Raw genomic sequence first — 18,035 nt, forward strand, 5'->3', positions numbered from 1 at the left:
TTTTTGTAATCTTTTTTTAAATATATTATATCTTCTATTAATTTTTCATTTTGACTCTCTTCATGTATTCAGCAGATCCAGTCGCTGCTCAATGGGAATTATTTATTGGTAAAACACTAAAAGCTTTTACACCTCTTATAGCATAATCATAAGCAGAATTCCTGAGAAAAAAATTGATCTGTTGACAACATAAGGAAAGTGGCAAAATCTATAGATTTATCTTAAAATCGGTATCGGACAAAATAATACTCACATACACACACACACTCTCACATACACACTCACACACACACATACTCACATACACACACACATACACACACTCACATACACGCACTCACTCACTCCCACACTCACATACACGCACTCACACACACATACACACACTCACATACACGCACTCACTCACTCCCACACTCACATACACACACTCACACACACATACACACACTCACATACACGCACTCACTCACTCCCACACTCACATACACGCACTCACACACACACATACTCACATACACACACACATACACACACACACATACTCACATACACACACACATACACACACTCACATACACGCACTCACTCACTCCCACACTCACATACACGCACTCACACACACACACACACATACACACACTCACACACTCATACACACACATTCACACACACACTCACACAAACACATACACACACTCTCACACACACACACTCACACAAACTCACACATACACACACACACAAACACACACCTACTCACACACACACATACACACACACTCACACAAACACACACACTCACACATACACACACATACACACACACTCACATACACACACACACACTCACGTACACACACTCACACATACACACACACACTCACATACACACATACACACACTCACACTCACACATACACACACACTCACACAAACACACACATACACACACACTCACATACACACACACACACACTCACATACACACACTCACATACACACATACACACACTCACACTCACACACACTTCCCAAAAAATCCAAGCACACTTTTATTTACTTTTCTATGTGATTCATTATTTAATTGAAGAGTCTTTTAAATGTCTTTGTACGATGTTAGACATCAGGGCACAATTGGTTCTCAACTGGTTTTGCTTTAGGATCCAGATTTATGAGCACCGTAGCAATATTTGATTGCACAAAATTAAACAAAAATGTCCTTTAAATGAAACATTGATATTATTGCTTTATTATTCGTTTCTAAATAGCGCTTTTATTTCAGTTGTTTCATACAGATGTATAATTCACCACACAAAACATATCAATGTTTATGCACAAATAATGTTGTCTTGAGGATGAGTTCATGTCACACAATCGGTCCATGTGCACATCATTTAATGAGCTTCTACCAACTGACAGATGAATTAGTTTGATTGGACACATGACCAGATATGGGGAGCATTTTCTCCCTTTTAAAAGTTGCAACGTTAGTCATTTTGCTATTCTAACTATGCATGATCATTTATTTAATTGCATTTATTATCTGCATTCAGCATCGTTTTTCCTGCTGTCTGTGACTCGATCAGAACTCCTTGCTGCTCCTTGACAATATAATATAATAATATAAGATATGCGTACTTGACAATGATGTCACACAGGAAGTGAGTTGTAGAGAGTGTGTTTGCTGTATATCGGCGTGTATTCACTCGATGAGTTCTGAGCTAAACTCAAAACTAAACTCATAATCATGTTTTTCAATGAACTGAACTTTGTTTCATAGCTCGTGGCATTCCTCATTTCTATGCAGACGTTGTCTTGAATGCTGATGCTCATTGGTTGTAGACGCCCTCTGAAGAGATTATATTGACGTGAAGCGTTCATATGCTCAGTACTGTCAGCGGATATCTGTTACACGTGTTTAACTGATCAATGTTTCAATAAACCAATTTATATTCCATGATTGGGATGTTTATTTTTAACACGAGTCACTGCATGTTGTATTTATGGCAAATATATGAGCATGCTTCAGATACAGTCATACTAATAATGTATCAAACATGGACACATTACATCAACACGTGCATTTGGTCACAAACCAAACCGTTCCAACGTTCCAATTCCAAAAGTGAATTATTGTGTCACATGGGTTCTGAATCCAGTGACAATCCGGACGCTACACACCATCAACGGAAAGCGGTTGAAATGTTGAAATATCCTACAGAATGCGCGTGTCACACTTCTAGCATATAAAGGAGAATATTCGGTGATAGTGACGGATGTATCGCTGACACTTGATTGATGATCTGATGATGTCACAGCAGACAGCTCAAAGACACTTTAGTCGTGTATGTCGGTTGAGTGTCTGAAAAGAAACATTGAAATGTCAAAATCTGCATATGATGAATTTAAATGAGGTGTCTTTAACGACTACACAAGCATGTGATACAATGTACTGATGATGTAGTTCAGTGTTTAAAGTGACAGTACAGTCATTTACTGAAGTACAATGAAATTCAACAGTCACATTTTTGTGACAATTAATTACAATATGAATTGTGACCAATTAGGCATATTTACTGACTGGTACACACAAACTATTTGAGCCTCTTTTTTAGATTTACTCATTTCACTTTTAGAACTAAATTCCGTTTGATGTGTAACAAAATATATTTGGAATATTTCGTTTTTCAATTCCAATTTGGAAATTTCATTTGCGATTCTTTTATGTTTGTTACATCAATTAGAGGGAATATTGTTATGAGATTGAAATATAATAATCTTACAGTGTATGTTGAATATTTACATAAATACATAATATAAAATAAAACTGATTTGATTTATTGCTCTAATTAGTGTAAACAAAAATAACTGGCAAATTATAAACTTGAGTTATAATAGAAGAAACTCAAGTCATTTGGCAGATGACTTGTTTTTCCACTGTCCATAAAATTAAAGTTAATTTTCTAGAATAATGCAATTCTTAATTATTGATTTCTATTGGTGGCATTTCAATTGTAATGTTTCTGTAAATAACATGTATGTTCTGTTTATGTCATTCATACTGAAAACATTATTTTAGCCTATTATTAAAAACTACACCACTCTATATTTTAATTCTACTTAAAGGGACAGTTCACCCAAAAAAATGAAAATTCTGTCATAATTTACTCACCCTCATGCTATGCCAGATGTGTAAGACTTTCTTTCTTCTGCAGAACACAAATGAAGATTTTTAGAAGAATATTTCCGCTCTGTTGGGCCATTCAATGCAAGTGAATGGTGACCAGAACTTTGAAGCTCCAAAAAGCACATAAAGGCAGCTTAAAAGTAATCCATATGACTCCAGTGGTTTAATCCATGTCTTCAGAAGTGATATGATAGATGTGGGTGAGAAACAGATCAATATTTAAGTCATTATCTACTATAAATCTACACTTTCACATATGACTCCAGTGATTTAATCCATGTCTTCAGAAGTGATATGATAGGTGTGGGTGAGAAACAGATCAATATTTAAGTCATTTTCTACTATAAATCTACACTTTCACTTTCACATACGACTCCAGTGGTTTAATCCATGTCTTCAGAAGTGATATGATAGGTGTGGGTGAGAAACAGATCAATATTTAAGTCATTTTCTACTACAAATCTACACTTTCACTTTCACACATGACACCAGTTGTTTAATCCATGTTTTCAGAAGTGATATGATAGGTGTGGGTGAGAAACAGATCAATATTTAAGTCATTTTCTACTATAAATCTACACTTTCACTTTCACATATGACTCCAGTGGTTTAATCCATGTCTTCAGAAGTGATATGATAGGTGTGGGTGAAAAACAGATCAATATTTAAGTCATTATCTACTATAAATCTACACTTTCACTTTCACTTATGACTCCAGTGGTTTAATCCATGACTTCAGAAGTGATATGATAGGTGTGGGTGAGAAACAGATCAATATTTAAGTCATTTTCTACTATAAATCTACACTTTCACTATATGACTCCAGTGGTTTAATCCATGTCTTCAGAAGTGATATGATAGATGTGAGTGAGAAACAGATCAATATTTAAGTCATTTTCTACTATAAATCTACACTTTCACTTATGACTCCAGTGGTTTAATCCATGTCTTCAGAAGTGATATGATAGATGTGAGTGAGAAACAGATCAATATTTAAGTCATTTTCTACTATAAATCTACACTTTCACTTTCACATATGACTCCAGTGGTTTAATCCATGTCTTCAGAAGTGATATGATAGGTGTGAGTGAGAAACAGATCAATATTTAAGTCATTTTCTACTATAAATCTACACTTTCACTTTCACATATGACTCCAGTGGTTTAATCCATGTCTTCAGAAGTGATATGATAGGTGTGAGTGAGAAACAGATCAATATTTAAGTCATTTTCTACTATAAATCTACACTTTCACTTATGACTCCAGTGGTGTAATCCATGTCTTCAGAAGTGATATGATAGATGTGGGTGAGACACAGATCAATATTTAAGTCATTTTCTACTATAAATCTACACTTTCACTTTCACTTATGACTCCAGTGGTTTAATCCATGTCTTCAGAAGTGATATGATAGGTGTGGGTGAGAAACAGATCAATATTTAAGTAATCATCTACTATAAATCTACACTTTCACTTTCACTTATGACTCCAGTGGTTTAATCCATGTCTTCAGAAGTGATATGATAGGTGTGAGTGAGAAACAGATCAATATTTAAGTCATTTTCTACTATAAATCTACACTTTCACTTATGACTCCAGTGGTTTAATCCATGACTTCAGAAGTGATATGATAGATGTGGGTGAGACACAGATCAATATTTAAGTCATTTTCTATTATAAATCTACACTTTCACTTTCACATACGACTCCAGTGGTTTAATCCATGACTTCAGAAGTGATATGATAGATGTGGGTGAGACACAGATCAATATTTAAGCCCTTTTTACTATAAATTCTCTTTCCTGTCCAGCAGGTGGCGATATGTACAAAGAATCCAAATCACCGGGGTCTGTGTATATCAGTTAGTATTGATGCTGACTATCACCCCTGGAGTTGTGAGTTTAAATCCAGGGCGTGCTGAGTGAAGTACAATGATTTATATCATTGATTTATAGTAGAAAATGACTTAAATATTGATCTGTTTCTCACTCACACCTATCATATCACTTCTGAAGACATGGATTAAACCACTGGAGTCATATGTGAAAGTGAAAGTGGAGATTTATAGTAGATAATGACTTAAATATTGATCTGTTTCTCACCCACACCTATCATATCACTTCTGAAGACATGGATTACACCACTGGAGTCATATGTGAAAGTGAAAGTGGAGATTTATAGTAAAAAAGGACTTAAATATTGATCTGTTTCTCACCCACACCTATCATATCACTTCTGAAGACATGGATTACACCACTGGAGTCATATGTGAAAGTGAAAGTGGAGATTTATAGTAAAAAAGGACTTAAATATTGATCTGTTTCTCACCCACACCTATCATATCACTTCTGAAGACATGGATTACACCACTGGAGTCATATGTGAAAGTGAAAGTGGAGATTTATAGTAAAAAGGACTTAAATATTGATCTGTTTCTCACCCACACCTATCATATCACTTCTGAAGACATGGATTACACCACTGGAGTCATATGTGAAAGTGAAAGTGGAGATTTATAGTAAAAAAGGACTTAAATATTGATCTGTTTCTCACCCACACCTATCATATCACTTCTGAAGTCATGGATTACACCACTGGAGTCATATGTGAAAGTGAAAGTGGAGATTTATAGTAAATGAGGACTTAAATATTGATCTGTTTCTCACTCACACCTATCATATCACTTCTGAAGACATGGATTACACCACTGGAGTCATATGTGAAAGTGGAGATTTATAGTAAAAAAGGACTTAAATATTGATCTGTTTCTCACCCACACCTATCATATCACTTCTGGAGACATCATGGAGTCTTATGGTTTCTTTTATGCTGACTTTATGTGCTTTTTGGATCTTCAAAGTTCTGGTCACCATTCACTTGCATTGTATGGACCTACAGAGCTGAAATATTCTTCTACAAATCTTCATTTGTGTTCAGCAGAAGAAAGAAAGAAAGTCATACACATCTGGCATAGCATGAGGGTATGTAAATGATGACAGAATTTTCAATTTTTGGGTGAACTGTCCCTTTAAATGTACAGTTCTGCATCCTGTTTGGTACTTCAGTTGAAATTCTGGAAGAGAAAAGTTTCTTTTAAAGACATTGTGCAGTCTAACATCAGTTGACAGATCAGCTCCGTCTCACCTCTATCCTGAAGAGACTCGATGTATGTCTTCATAAACTCCTTCTCGTGATCGTCCTGATGCTTCACGTCTTCATCCTGGACGTTTATTGGATTGTCATATAATCGGATTAATCTGAAACAGGAAGTCTCTATCAGACACACTGAACTGTGACAGACAGTGAAGAGCACTTGGATTCTCACTTGATATCAGGATTGTCAACGAATTTGGACGGGATGCTGTAGAGCTCATCAGCGCTCACGACGAGCATCTTCAGATGAATGAGGTTTGCCATGGACAGCGGCACGAACTTCAGCCTGTTTTTGTGAAGGAACACGTTCTCTAAAGACTCCAGCCTAGAAAAGATGTTCAAACTGTGATGCAGACGATGTGTGTGTGTGGTTTTCTAGAAGACTATAGACAGAAACACACCTGTCCATGTCTTCAGGCAGGTCTTGGAGTCTGTTGTTACTGATATTGAAGAATTTCAGACTTTCCATACGAAGGACACAGATGGGAATACTGGGAAATTTATTTTCCGACATGTCCAAGTGCTTCAGTTTCTTCAGATTTCTCAGCTGGTAAATAAAAATATTAGAGAAAAGATCAGTTAATTGAATGAATGTATCTGATTCGCCTTTAATTAAGAATGCATGCATGTAAATAAACTGATTCACTTGTCAAATGTTTATATTTCATTGTCACTTAAAGTCAACAAAACTGAAATAACACAAATGATTTACATTTAAATGTAGCCTATTTGTTTACATTAATTGTTGGATTGATTATAGATGATGATTTATCTAGTAGTTTTGATTATAAAATTATAATGGATCATTTATTTTTGTTATCTTCCTGATTGGAAGTTGGAAGATTTCGTAAAATTTCTTGGTGTATTTTGAACCTTATTTTCGGAAAATAAATAACTTTATCACCAACGATATTTTTATTTATTATTTTTTTTTATCTCTTTTCTCCCAATGTTGCAATGCCCAATTCCTATCGATGGTGATTAAGATCCTTTAATTTGTAAGATTGTATGTGATTATTTATTTATTTAATTTTCTCCCCATTTCTCCTGTTTGTAACACTCAATTCCCAATGCCAAGTCCTCGTGGTGGCGTAGTGACTCGCCTCAATCCGGGTGGCGGAGGATGAATCTCAGTTCCCTCCGCGTCTGAGACCGTCAATCCGCGCATCTTATCACGTGACTTGTTGAGCGCGTTACCATGGAGACGTAGCAGATGTGAAGGCTTCACGCTATTCTCTTCGGCATCCACGCACACCTCACCACACGCCCCACCGAGAGCGAGAACCACATTATAGTGACCATGAGGAGGTTACCCCATGTGACTCTACCCTCCCTAGCAATCGGGCCAATTTGGTTGCTAAGGAGACCCGGCTGGAGTCACTCACCACACACCCCACCGAGAGCGAGAATCACTAATCACGACCATGTACCCTCCCTAGCAACCGGGCCAATTTGGTTGCTAAGGAGACCTGGCTGGAGTCACTCAGCACGCCCTACCGAGAGCGAGAACCACATTATAGCGACCATGAGGAGGTTATCCCATGTGACTCTACCCTCCCTAGTAACCGGGACAATTTGGTTGCTTAGGAGCCCCGGCTGGAGTCACTCACGACACGCCCCACCGAGAGCGAGAATCACATTATAGCGACCACGAGGAGGTTACACCATGTGACTTTACCCTCCCTTGCAACCGGGCCAATTTGGTTGCTAAGGAGCCCTGGCTGGAGTCACTCACGACACGCCCCACCGAGAGCGAGAACCACATTATAGCGACCACGAGGAGGTTACCCCATGTGACTCTACCCTCCCTAGCAACCGGGCCAATTTGGTTGCTAAGGAGACCTGGCTGGAATCACTCAGCACGTCCTACCGAGAGCGAGAACCACATTATAGCGACCACGAGGAGGTTACCCCATGTGACTCTACCCTCCCTAGCAACCGGGCCAATTTGGTTGCTAAGGAGACCTGGCTGGAGCCACTCAGCATGCCCTACCAAGAGCGAGAACCACATTATAGCGACCACGAGGAGGTTACCCCATGTGACTCTACCCTCCCTAGCAACCAGCCCAATTTGGTTGCTTAGGAGACCTGAATGGAGTGTGAAGTGCGTCCAAACTTTTGACCACTAGCATAAACTCACCTCAAAGGGCAGTTCAGTCAGATTTCCGTTTGCCGTCATCTCTAATCGTTCGAGATTCTCACAGTCTCCGAGTTCGGCTGGAATGCTCAACAGTTTATTATAATTGACATTTAATTCCCTCAGATTGATCAGATTTCCTGTGATAGAGGACACGTTTCCATGCATTTCTACTGTATGGCATAACCACTGAAATATTTGACAGAGATGTGATGTTTTTCGTGACTCTGACCGATCTCGACTGGCAGTTTTGTGAATCCATTTCTCTGGACGTCCAGCACACGCAGATCCACAAACGTTTCGATGTATGTGGGAATCTCGGGTATCTTTGTTCCTCGAATGTGCCATTCTCTGAGATACGTCATGAACTGAAGATCCTCGGGTAACTTCTGCAACAACAAAACAATCGCAGTAACATCACTGTTTGTGTGTGTGTGTGTGTGTGTGTGTGTGTGTGTGTGTGTGTGTGTGTGAGCGTGTATTTATCACTTTGTGGGGACCAAATGTCCCCATAAGGATAGTAAAACCCAAAATTTTTGACCTTGTGGGGACATTTTGTCGGTCCCCATGAGGAAAACAGCTTATAAATCATACTAAATTATGTTTTTTGAAAATGTAAAAATGCAGAAAGTTTTCTGTGAGGGTTAGGTTTAGGGGTAGGGTTAGGTTTAGGGGATAGAATATAAAGTTTGTACAGTATAAAAACCATTATGTCTATGGAAAGTCCCCATAAAACATGGAAACACAACATGTGTGTGTGTGTGTGTGTGTGTGTGTGTGTGTGTGTGTGTGTGTGTGTGTGTGAGAGGCGGGAACTTGTTTGACAAACTTTTCTGATATTTACCCTCCATTTATCTCCAGTCATCTCAAAAATGAATCTCTTGTCTTCTGTTTCACTGTCTGAGTAAAACAAACCAATAATTACAATCGTGTCCTCACTGGAATAATGTCACAGGGAGTTTAGGCAATTCATCTCACAGTTTTCCTGTAGTGTGAAATACCTTTATTATCGGCGGGCTGGAGGTCGAGTTCTGCGAGAGTCGATCTCTCCAAATAACACTGAAGCGCCGTGACCTCGGCACTCTTTAACTTTCTGCACGCGATATGATACTGCCATTGCTGATTGACTCTATAAAGACAAATTAATCAATATATAATTCACATTGCACAATTCTTCACACTGGGATGAATGTAATCATGTTTTTTAAAGACGCTAAAATATAACATCTTTATATATTTGCGTTGGTGACTCTAATATGTAAAAATAATAATAATAATTAGGGCTGTTGATTTAACTATTGCCAGGGTGTTCTGGGTGGTTGTCAGGTTGTTGCTATGCTGTTAAGTTGTTTTACATTTACATTTCTGCATTTGGCAGACGCTTTTATACAAAGTGACTTACAGTGCACTTATTACAGGGACAATCCCCCCGGAGCAACCTGGAGTTAAGTGCCTTGCTCAAGGACACAATGGTGGTGGCTGTGGGGTTAGAACCAGTGACCATCTGATTAACAGCCCTGTGCTTTAGCTCACTACACCACCACCACTCCCACTTTTAACTTTCAGCACATTGCTATGCAGTTGCCAGGGTGGTTGTCAGGTTGTTGCTATGCTGTTAAGTTGTTTTAACTTTCAGTACATTGCTATGCAGTTGCCAGGGTTTTCTGGATGGTTGTCAGGTTGTCGCTATGCTGTTAAGTTGTTTTAACTTTCAGCACATTGCTATGCAGTTGCCAGGGTGTTCTGGGTGGTTGTCAGGTTGTTGCTATTCTGTTAAGTTGTTTTAACTTTCAGCACATTGCTATACAGTTGCCAGGGTGTTCTGGGTGGTTGTCAGGTTGTTGCTATGCTGTTAAGTTGTTTTAACTTTCAGCACATTGCTATGCAGTTGCCAGGGTGTTCTGGGTGGTTGTCAGGTTGTTGCTATTCTGTTAAGTTGTTTTAACTTTCAGCACATTGCTATACAGTTGCCAGGGTGTTCTGGGTGGTTGTCAGGTTGTTGCTATGCTGTTGTTTTAACTTTCAGCACATTACTATGCAGTTGCTAGGGTGTTCTGTGTGGTTGTCAGGTTGTTGCTATGCTGTTAAGTTGTTTTAACTTTCAGTACATTGCTATGCAGTTGCCAGGGTTTTCTGGATGGTTGTCAGGTTGTTGCTATGCTGTTAAGTTGTTTTAACTTTCAGCACATTGCTATGCAGTTGCCAGGGTGGTTGTCAGGTTGGCGCTATGCTGTTAAGTTGTTTTAACTTTCAGCACATTGCTATGCAGTTGCCAGGGTGTTCTGGGTGGTTGTCAGGTTGTTGCTATTCTGTTAAGTTGTTTTAACTTTCAGCACATTGCTATACAGTTGCCAGGGTGTTCTGGGTGGTTGTCAGGTTGTTGCTATGCTGTTAAGTTGTTTTAACTTTCAGCACATTGCTATGCAGTTGCCAGGGTGTTCTGGGTGGTTGTCAGGTTGTTGCTATTCTGTTAAGTTGTTTTAACTTTCAGCACATTGCTATACAGTTGCCAGGGTGTTCTGGGTGGTTGTCAGGTTGTTGCTATGCTGTTGTTTTAACTTTCAGCACATTACTATGCAGTTGCTAGGGTGTTCTGTGTGGTTGTCAGGTTGTTGCTATGCTGTTAAGTTGTTTTAACTTTCAGCACATTGCTATACAGTTGCCAGGGTGTTCTGGGTGGTTGTCAGGTTGTTGCTATTCTGTTAAGTTGTTTTAACTTTCAGCACATTGCTATGCAGTTGCCAGGGGGTTCTGGGTGGTTGTCAGGTTGTTGCTATGCTGTTAAGTTGTTTTAACTTTCAGCACATTGCTATGCAGTTGCCAGGGTGTTCTGGGTGGTTGTCCGGTTGTTGCTATTCTGTTAAGTTGTTTTAACTTTCAGCACATTGCTATGCAGTTGCCAGGGGTTTCTGGGTGGTTGTCAGGTTGTTGCTATTCTGTTAAGTTGTTTTAACTTTCAGCACATTGCTATGCAGTTGCCAGGGTGTTCTGGGTGGTTGTCAGGTTGTTGCTATGCTGTTAAGTTGTTTTAACTTTCAGCACATTGCTATACAGTTGCCAGGGTGTTCTGGGTGGTTGTCAGGTTGTTGCTATGCTGTTGTTTTAACTTTCAGCACATTGCTGTGCAGTTGCCAGGGTGTTCAGTGTGGTTGTCAGGTTGTTGCTATGCTGTTAAGTTGTTTTAACTTTCAGCACATTGCTATGCAGTTGTCAGGGTATTCTGGGTGGTTGTCAGGTTGTTGCTATGCTGTTAAGTTGTTTTAAATTTCAGCACATTGCTATGCAGTTGTCAGGGTATTCTGGGTGGTTGTCAGGCTGTTGCTATGCTGTTAAGTTGTTATAACTTTCAGCACATTGCTATGCAGTTGCCAGGGTGTTCTGGGTGGTTGTCAGGTTGTTGCTATGCTGTTGTTTTAACTTTCAGCATATTGCTATGCAGTTTCCAGGGTGTTCTGGGTGGTTGTCAGGTTGTTGCTATGCTGTTGTTTTAACTTTCAGCATATTGCTATGCAGTTGCCAGGGTGTTCTGGGTGGTTGTCAGGTTGTTGCTATGCTGTTGTTTTAACTTTCAGCATATTGCTATGCAGTTTCCAGGGTGTTCTGTGTGGTTGTCAGGTTGTTGCTATGCTGTTGTTTTAACTTTCAGCATATTGCTCATGCAGTTGCCAGGGTGTTCTGGGTGGTTGTCAGGTTGTTGCTATGCTGTTGTTTTAACTTTCAGCATATTGCTATGCAGTTTCCAGGGTGTTCTGGGTGGTTGTCAGGTTGTTGCTATGCTGTTGTTTTAACTTTCAGCACATTGCTATGCAGTTGCCAGGGTGTTCTGGGTGGTTGTCAGGTTGTTGCTATGCTGTTGTTTTAACTTTCAGCACATTGCTATGCAGTTGCCAGGGTGTTCTGGGTGGTTGTCAGGTTGTTGCTATGTTGTTGTTTTATCTTTCAGCATATTGCTATGCAGTTGCCAGGGTGTTCTGGGTGGTTGTCAGGTTGTTGCTATGCTGTTGTTTTAACTTTCAGCACATTGCTATACAGTTGCCAGGGTGTTCTGGGTGGTTGTCAGGTTGTTGCTATGCTGTTGTTTTAACTTTCAGCATATTGCTATGCAGTTGCCAGGGTGTTCTGGGTGGTTGTCAGGTTGTTGCTATGCTGTTGTTTTAACTTTCAGCACATTGCTATACAGTTGCCAGGGTGTTCTGGGTGGTTGTCAGGTTGTTGCTATGCTGTTGTTTTAACTTTCAGCATATTGCTATACAGTTGCCAGGGTGTTCTGGGTGGTTGTCAGGTTGTTGCTATGCTGTTGTTTTAACTTTCAGCATATTGCTATGCAGTTGCCAGGGTGTTCTGGGTGGTTGTCAGGTTGTTGCTATGCTGTTGTTTTAACTTTCAGCACATTGCTATACAGTTGCCAGGGTGTTCTGGGTGGTTGTCAGGTTGTTGCTATGCTGTTGTTTTAACTTTCAGCATATTGCTATGCAGTTGCCAGGGTGGTTGCTTATTGGCCCCATAATTCCATAAATATGATCATTCTGATTTGACTGTAATGCGCCATTTAAAGAGATGGTTTAAAAATCTAATAATTTTCTCACCCTCGTTCGATCGAAGATGTGTATGATTTAAATAAAATTCTGCAGAATACAAACAAAAAAAGATTTTCAGAAGATTATTGCTGTTATGTAGGTCAATTCAATGTAAGTGAATAGTGGCCAGACCTTTAAATCTCCAAAAAGCATATAAATGCAGCATAAGAGTAATCCATAAAGACTCCAGTGGTTCCGTCAATGTCTTCTGAACGGATCAAATAAATTTTTGGGTGAGAATAGACCAAAATATAACTGCTTTTTCACCTATAAATTTTGACATTAGCGGTCTCCTTGGCAATCAGGATTTCAAGCTGGATTACACTTCCTATAGCGCCACCTAGGGCTTTGTGCACGCATCAAGCAATAGGAAGTTTGAAATCATGATCTTGCCTAGACATTGCAATGGCAAGATATACAGTGAAAATGAGTTACATTTTGGTTTGTTTTCACCCAAAACCAACTGAATCGCTTCAGAACACATGGATTAAACCACTGTAGTATGAATAACTCTATACTCCCTTAATGTGCTTTTGTAGCTTGAAATGTCTGGTCACCATTCACTTGCATTGAATTAAATTATAGAGCTGAAATCTTTCCATGTGTTCTGCAGATGAAAGAAAGTCACACACATCTGGGAGGGCACGAGGGTGAGTAAATGATGAGCACCATCAGTCAAATAAGTTGCCATGGGTTTAATTAACATTTCCGTGCAATTTACCTGTACTTTTTTTTTTACTTAAGTACATTTTATATCAGTTACTTTAATACTTTTACTGAGTCAATTTCCATGAAGGTAACTTTACTTTTACTCAAGTATGACAAATGGATACTTTAGACAACATTGGTTGTATAATAAACATCAGTTCTGAAGTGCATCTGTAAATGTGTGTCCAACAGAACATCTCTAATCTGAGCTCAAATGCCTACAGTCGAGCGTGACACCATGATTCACACCTGCCGTGTATCCTACATGTGTTTGTGTGTTATAGGCCGATCAGCGGTGAACGACCGGTGGATGCTCACTTGGCCAGAGCACTTTTCTCCAATCGTTCCTCCTCTTTCTTCTGCCGCTGTTTGAACTTGTTCTCTCGTCCCTCCCACAGCTGTCGGATCAGTGAGAGATCATACACAGGAATGTCGATCCGATCCGTCCTCATGATGGGAACTGATGCTGAGGAAAAACCACATGAAAACATTGATCGAGTGAAGTCTTTGGAAAATTCTCAAATCATCAAAACATGATCAACAAAAGGTGGACAGCACAAAGATACTCTTGATTTAGCATTTTTAATTCAACTTTGAGCAAATCAGTATATATACACTCACCTAAAGGATTATTAGGAACACATACTAATACTGTGTTTGACCCACTTTCGCCTTCAGAACTGCCTTAATTCTACGTGGCATTGATTCAACAAGGTGCTGAAAGCATTCTTTAGAAATGTTGGCCCATATTGATAGGATAGCATCTTGCAGTTGATGGAGATTTGTGGGATGCACATCCAGGGCACGAAGCTCCCGTTCCACCACATCCCAAAGATGCTCTATTGGGTTGAGATCTGGTGACTGTGGGGGCCATTTTAGTACAGTGAACTCATTGTCATGTTCAAGAAACCAATTTGAAATGATTCGAGCTTTGTGACATGGTGCATTATCCTGCTGGAAGTAGCCATCAGAGGATGGGTACATGGTGGCCATAAAGGGATGGACATGGTCAGAAACAATGCTCAGGTAGGCCGTGGCATTTAAACGATGCCCAATTGGCACTAAGGAGCCTAAAGTGTGCCAAGAAAACATCCCCCACACCATTACACCACCACCACCAGCCTGCACAGTGGTAACAAGGCATGATGGATCCATGTTCTCATTCTGTTTACTCCAAATTCTGACTCTACCATCTGAATGTCTCAACAGAAATCAAGACTCATCAGACCAGGCAACATTTTTCCAGTCTTCAACTGTCCAATTTTGGTGAGCTCTTGCAAATTGTAGCCTCTTTTTGCTATTTGTAGTGGAGATGAGTGGTACCCGGTGGGGTCTTCTGCTGTTGTAGCCCATCCGCCTCAAGGTTGTGCGTGTTGTGGCTTCACAAATGCTTTGCTGCATACCTCGGTTGTAACGAGTGGTTATTTCAGGCAAAGTTGCTCTTCTATCAGCTTGAATCAGTCGGCCCATTCTCCTCTGACCTCTAGCATCAACAAGGCATTTTCGCCCACAGGACTGCCGCGATACTGGATGTTTTTCCCTTTTCACACCATTCTTTGTAAACCCTAGAAATGGTTGTGCGTGAAAATCCCAGTAACTGAGCAGATTGTGAAATACTCAGACCGGCCCGTCTGGCACCAACAACCATGCCACGCTCAAAATTGCTTAAATCACCTTTCTTTCCCATTCTGACATTCAGTTTGGAGTTCAGGAGATTGTCTTGACCAGGACCACACCCCTAAATGCATTGAAGCAACTGCCATGTGATTGGTTGATTAGATAATTGCATTAATGAGAAATTGAACAGATGTTCCTAATAATCCAGGTGAGTGTATGTGTATATATATATATATATGAGTGGTCTCAGAGTTTTGGACCCCACTGCAGGCACGTGGCGGGGGGGGTGGCACTCTTGAGCCCATGCCCGTTTGCTGAGGTGCCCCTCCGACAGGGCAGTGTGCCAGGGTGTGCAAATGCCACCCAAAATAAATGAATTTTTTAAGCTTTATTATGTATGTAGGGGTGTAAAAATGCATCAACATTATGCTGAAACTTTGATGTACCGATTACAGAGTAAAATAATCAATTATGAGGCATAATCTGTCTTGTTGTGTTTGTTTGCATAACGTCAGGCATTGTCCTACTTTATTGATATTGGCTCAATAATTCGTAACAACAGTATCATATTTATTTATTTTTAATTATAGATCAAATCTCCCTGAAGTTCATTAACACAAAGAATGTTTGTCTTCTTACATTTGTGCATTTTTCTGTTCATCAGGATGCATTTCTTCATCTTTAGCATATTTTGGAAACTAATTATGGATACAATATAATTTAATTGATTTTAATGTCTAATTAGGCTACTAAGCATAATATTTTGATACATTAATAACAGGCATTGATACAAGTGTTATTCATTTCTGTACTTAAGCTTTAAAAGTAACATTAAAAGTAACACTAACATTATAATTTGACAAAAGAATCACTATAGCATAAAAGAAATTGAGGTTGCGCATGTGCACCCCCCCAAACCCCTCTAAAAGGTTCAGAGCCCCTGTCCCTTAAAACGTCTGTGCACGTCCCTGCCCCACCACATGAAACCTGAATATACCACCCAAATTTGACTAAGACCCATCAAGACCCTGACTCCAAAATACACTAAAATATTTATATATTTAAGATTTATTTTAATGTCTTAAAAAAAATTCATAATTAATTAAATTGTGAAAATTGTGATTAAATTAAAATTATTTTTAATTTTATTTTATAAGGTTTGTCAATTCAATTTGATGGAATTTGTTATAAAATTGAAATCCTTAAATCTTAATATATATATATATATAATTTTTTTTGTAATTAAACCATGTTTTAAAAAAAAAAAAAATACAGAACTATAATTCAGTATAAAGTTGCATCTGAGAGGCATTTCTCACAGTAAACACATTTTAAACTTAAAAAAAAAAAAAAAAAAGGTGAAAATGGTAATTTAACTAATACATAAAGGTGGGCTGTGTATCATGTTCTGAATGTTTGGGATTTGTTTGTGAACATAAAATTTGTGATTCAAACTCTAATAAAATCGAACCAAAAACATCTTGTTCAAATATCTTGACATGGTTTTCTCTCTAAAGCAGCAGCTGGTAGAAATGGAAAGTGTAAATGCTGTGATCACACACGACACTGAGCTGTGGTGAGGTTCATGTAAAGCTTCACGAGAAACACTCGAGCACGTGATCTGTTCATCTGGAATTTTCTTTCACAGCTTCTCAACTTCCAGATCTTTAAGAAACACTGAAACATTCCCGTGACCGTCTGTCAGAGGAGATTCTGACCTCACACACCAAATTAAACACAATGGATAGTAATCATATTTAAACCGCACACTTGAGTTACAAGCTGCTAATCTTTATCAGAAGCTCGTTTAAAAGAGCAGAACACTCATACCTGCGTCTGCGAGCGACTCCTCTCTGATACTTCCCAGGTTTAGTTGCTTGTTTACAGCTTGTCTGTATTTAGGAGTCGGTGTGCTATTAGTACTGCATGAGATATGTTTCCACATAACACACACACACACACTCACATACACACTCACAAACACACACTCACTCACACACACACACACACACACACACTCACTCACACACACACATTAGCCCGATTAGGGGCCGGGTGTGCGGAATCACGACCCGGCCCCGCCCTCCTCTGGGTTCAGAGGTTAACACACCTATTCCTCTTTTACATGTTTGGGTTTATTTGACATCAAATGATGCAGTGAAGTGTATTTTAAAACAGTGACACACTGTAACTGATGTCTTGATCAGCGTTAGTGTCTTATAACATACAGTAATTACATGCGGCTGAATGATCTGAAGACTAAAATAGAGCTCAAGTCAACTGCTGGTTAAGACCACTGGATCAAGATGAATCACACCTAGATGAAAATAAATGTCAGACATGTGTGACCAGCTTTGTATCACTCCCAGATTCTCCACACACACACATATTCTGTATTTGGCCTTGTGTGAAAGGGCAAGAACATGAGCGGGTGTTAATGTGATGTAATGCGACTGAACAATTTATCAAATCAAACACAGCTGCTCATGGACGGTAGACATGGGGCCGGGCTGATTTCACTCGGGCTAACAGTCAGTCTTTATGTATCACCTTGGAAATGGCATAGCCACACGCTAGCAACCATTTATGGCACCCTAACAACCGCCCACATAGACTTCCATTCAAAATGGCTCAGAAGGATACCTTCAGAACA

At 39.3% G+C, this 18,035-nt stretch overlaps 1 protein-coding gene across 2 annotated transcripts; it reads right to left on the reverse strand.

Moving 5' to 3' along the window:
• Nucleotides 1–185: 185 nt before the first annotated feature.
• On the reverse strand, nucleotides 186–17,411 carry LOC127630385 (leucine-rich repeat-containing protein 2-like). 2 transcript variants are annotated; one of them, XM_052107847.1, is made up of 10 exons: nucleotides 17,213–17,411; nucleotides 14,084–14,231; nucleotides 9,482–9,609; nucleotides 9,325–9,380; nucleotides 8,713–8,869; nucleotides 8,484–8,620; nucleotides 6,745–6,890; nucleotides 6,516–6,668; nucleotides 6,335–6,447; nucleotides 186–2,365 (listed from the first exon to the last, which is right to left on the reverse strand). In XM_052107847.1, the coding sequence occupies exons 1-10, from the start codon at nucleotides 17,325–17,327 to the stop codon at nucleotides 2,316–2,318; spliced, it is 1,203 nt and encodes a 400-aa protein (XP_051963807.1). In that variant the 5' UTR covers nucleotides 17,328–17,411; the 3' UTR covers nucleotides 186–2,315. The 2 variants fall into 2 exon arrangements, 1 of the variants encoding a protein (XP_051963807.1); XR_007968850.1 differs by having other exon boundaries at nucleotides 2,320–2,365; nucleotides 6,335–6,410.
• Nucleotides 17,412–18,035: the final 624 nt, after the last annotated feature.

Source organism: Xyrauchen texanus, chromosome 37, assembly GCF_025860055.1.
Source record: "Xyrauchen texanus isolate HMW12.3.18 chromosome 37, RBS_HiC_50CHRs, whole genome shotgun sequence".
NCBI classification, from domain to species: Eukaryota; Metazoa; Chordata; class Actinopteri; order Cypriniformes; family Catostomidae; genus Xyrauchen; species Xyrauchen texanus.

Excerpts from the sequence above, each read along its gene's own strand:
- LOC127630385 (XM_052107847.1), bottom strand. The coding sequence starts at position 17,327 with ATGTGGAAACATATCTCATGCAGTACTAATAGCACACCGACTCCTAAA. Across the intron at positions 8,621-8,712 it reads AAAACTGCCAGTCGAGATCG|GAAATCTGATCAATCTGAGG; the intron begins GTCAGAGTCACG and ends CCTCTATCACAG. Across the intron at positions 6,669-6,744 it reads CTGCCTGAAGACATGGACAG|GCTGGAGTCTTTAGAGAACG; the intron begins GTGTGTTTCTGT and ends CATCTTTTCTAG.